The following is a 2,089-nucleotide window of genomic DNA, read 5'->3' as shown; positions in this document are numbered from 1 at the left end:
AAGACACCATTTTGAGCGTGGCCGTTTTCGTGCGGGTGACACGTAAAAGCACCCACTACACTCTCTGAGTGGTTGGCGTTAGGAAGGGCATCCAGCTGTAGAAACTCTGCCAAATTAGATTGGAGCCTGGTGTTGCCATCCGGTTTCACCAGTCCTCAGTCAAATCGTCCAACCCATGCTAGCATGGAAAGCGGACGTTAAACGATGATGATGATGATGATGATGATGATTACAAACCATCAAAACATTGTGTGTGTGTGTGTGTGCACGTATACCTGTATTAAATAGCACTGTCAGTTATAATGACAACTGTTCCAGTCCAAGGAATAGTCTACTCATAAAATTAGCATGCAAGTGGCTGAGCACTCCACAACATGTGCGCCCTTAATGTAGTTCTCAGGAAAATTCAGCATGATACAGAATATGACAAGGCTGGTCCTTTGAATTACAGGTACAGCTCATTTTTGCCAGCTGTAACGTAGTTGGTGTCAGGAATGGCATCCAACTATATAAACTATACAAAAAATAAAATCTTTGGAATTAAATGCAGTCCCCAGAATTTGTCCATGATATGAAAATAGAACTAATTTGAAATGGTAGATATTACTATATGTTCAAGGTATATAAGAATTAGGCGATTTTTTCAGATTTCAGTAAAGCTATTAAGCATACTAACAAATGTGGTATAAAGATGTCTATGAAAAAGTCATAGTAACATTAAAGTGATATTTAGTACTTTGTACTAAACAACGTGGACGTTTTGTCAAATTTGTCACATTCCACTTGGAATCTTTCCTCTTGAGAAACTGTGAACCAATTCTTCCAGTCTCCAACAACACCTGTAAAATAGAAGATACTTTGGCTGTAAGAATTTCATGTCTATAATAAGTAGAAGCTGTCTTTTATATACCTTCTCTAATATGAAATCAGTTGCCAATCAGAGTAACATTAAATACTGTGATGTGGTCAATGCAAAACAGCTGGATGAATTGATGATTCTCTATTGGTGTTTTATACTACGGATTCAACTGTTCAATCAACTGAATTGCTTACTCATTGAATTAATGTAAAAGTGACTGAGTATTCCACAGACACATGTACCATTAATGTAATTATCAGGCAGAATCAATGTGACATTGTGTGTGACAAAACTGTACCATGGGATTACAGGTACAATTCATCAAACTGGTTTCTACACAGTTTCAGTCTAGCTAGGAGGGAAGGTAGAACATTTGATGCTTTAAGTGCCTCTGAAACTTGGAGAAAGGGGAGATGGAAGATGGTAGGCTATGATGGGATTTGAACTGAGAATGCAAAGAGCAGAATCAAATAACACAAGGTATCTGGTCTAATGTTGAATTGTTGTTACTGAGAGATTTAGTTAATATAGACAGAGGTTATAATACATTTCCTATGTTAAAGAGGACAAGGAAGACTGGCATTTCATGCATACATATAACCATCTCCAGACTAGAAGTGATAAGATTTAGGGAAATGTATTAACAGAGTTAATTAATTAATATATTGAAATAAGCCGTGTATTCTGCTGGTGCTAATTACATTCATACATTTAAAAAAGTGCAAATATATGGGTTTTTTCTTTTATCTGTTACTCAAAAGAGGAGGCTGTGCCCATGACCTTTATAGGGTCTCTGAAGCTTAGAAGAGGGAGGGAAAAAGCTATTGTCAAACAGGAAAACTAGTGCTGATATTACACTGAGCAATGGCTTAAGTCTACCACCCAAGTGGGCTACAATGGGATTTGAACACAAAATTTCAAGCCAGAACAAAAACTGCAGGGAATCTGGCCTGGTATTTGGTTTAAGTTAATATAAACAAAAGTTATAATACACTTCTTAAATCAAATGAAGAAAAAGATTGACCTTTCATCTTCACATATAACCACCTATAGATAGGAGATGTTAAAATATGGTTTAAGGCAATTTAATAGAATGAATTAAATACAATAAACTAAACTTATATATTGTTTTCATGTCACTTCTAGAAAAGTGTAAATATACAGGTACGTACCTTTGTTAAAGGTGTGTGTGTGTGTGTGTGTGTGTGTGTGTGTGTGTGTGTGTGTGTG

The 2,089-nt window shown here is 36.2% G+C and overlaps 1 protein-coding gene across 5 annotated transcripts in view; it reads right to left on the bottom strand.

Moving 5' to 3' along the window:
* Nucleotides 1–6: 6 nt before the first annotated feature.
* The window catches only part of LOC106877756 (sulfotransferase 6B1), a 31,119-nt gene continuing 29,036 nt past the window's right edge, over nucleotides 7–2,089 (bottom strand). For all 5 annotated transcript variants that reach the window (XM_014926767.2, XM_052970219.1, XM_052970220.1 and 2 more), the window contains one exon: nucleotides 7–839. In XM_014926767.2, coding sequence (XP_014782253.2) covers nucleotides 730–839 — 110 coding nt within the window. In that variant the 3' untranslated portion in view covers nucleotides 7–729. The remainder of the gene's footprint in view (nucleotides 840–2,089) is intronic.

Source organism: Octopus bimaculoides, chromosome 8 (assembly GCF_001194135.2).
Source record: "Octopus bimaculoides isolate UCB-OBI-ISO-001 chromosome 8, ASM119413v2, whole genome shotgun sequence".
Classification (NCBI taxonomy): Eukaryota; Metazoa; Mollusca; class Cephalopoda; order Octopoda; family Octopodidae; genus Octopus; species Octopus bimaculoides.
Note: the sequence above shows the minus strand (reverse complement) of the source record. Positions and strands in the feature narration are given on the sequence as shown.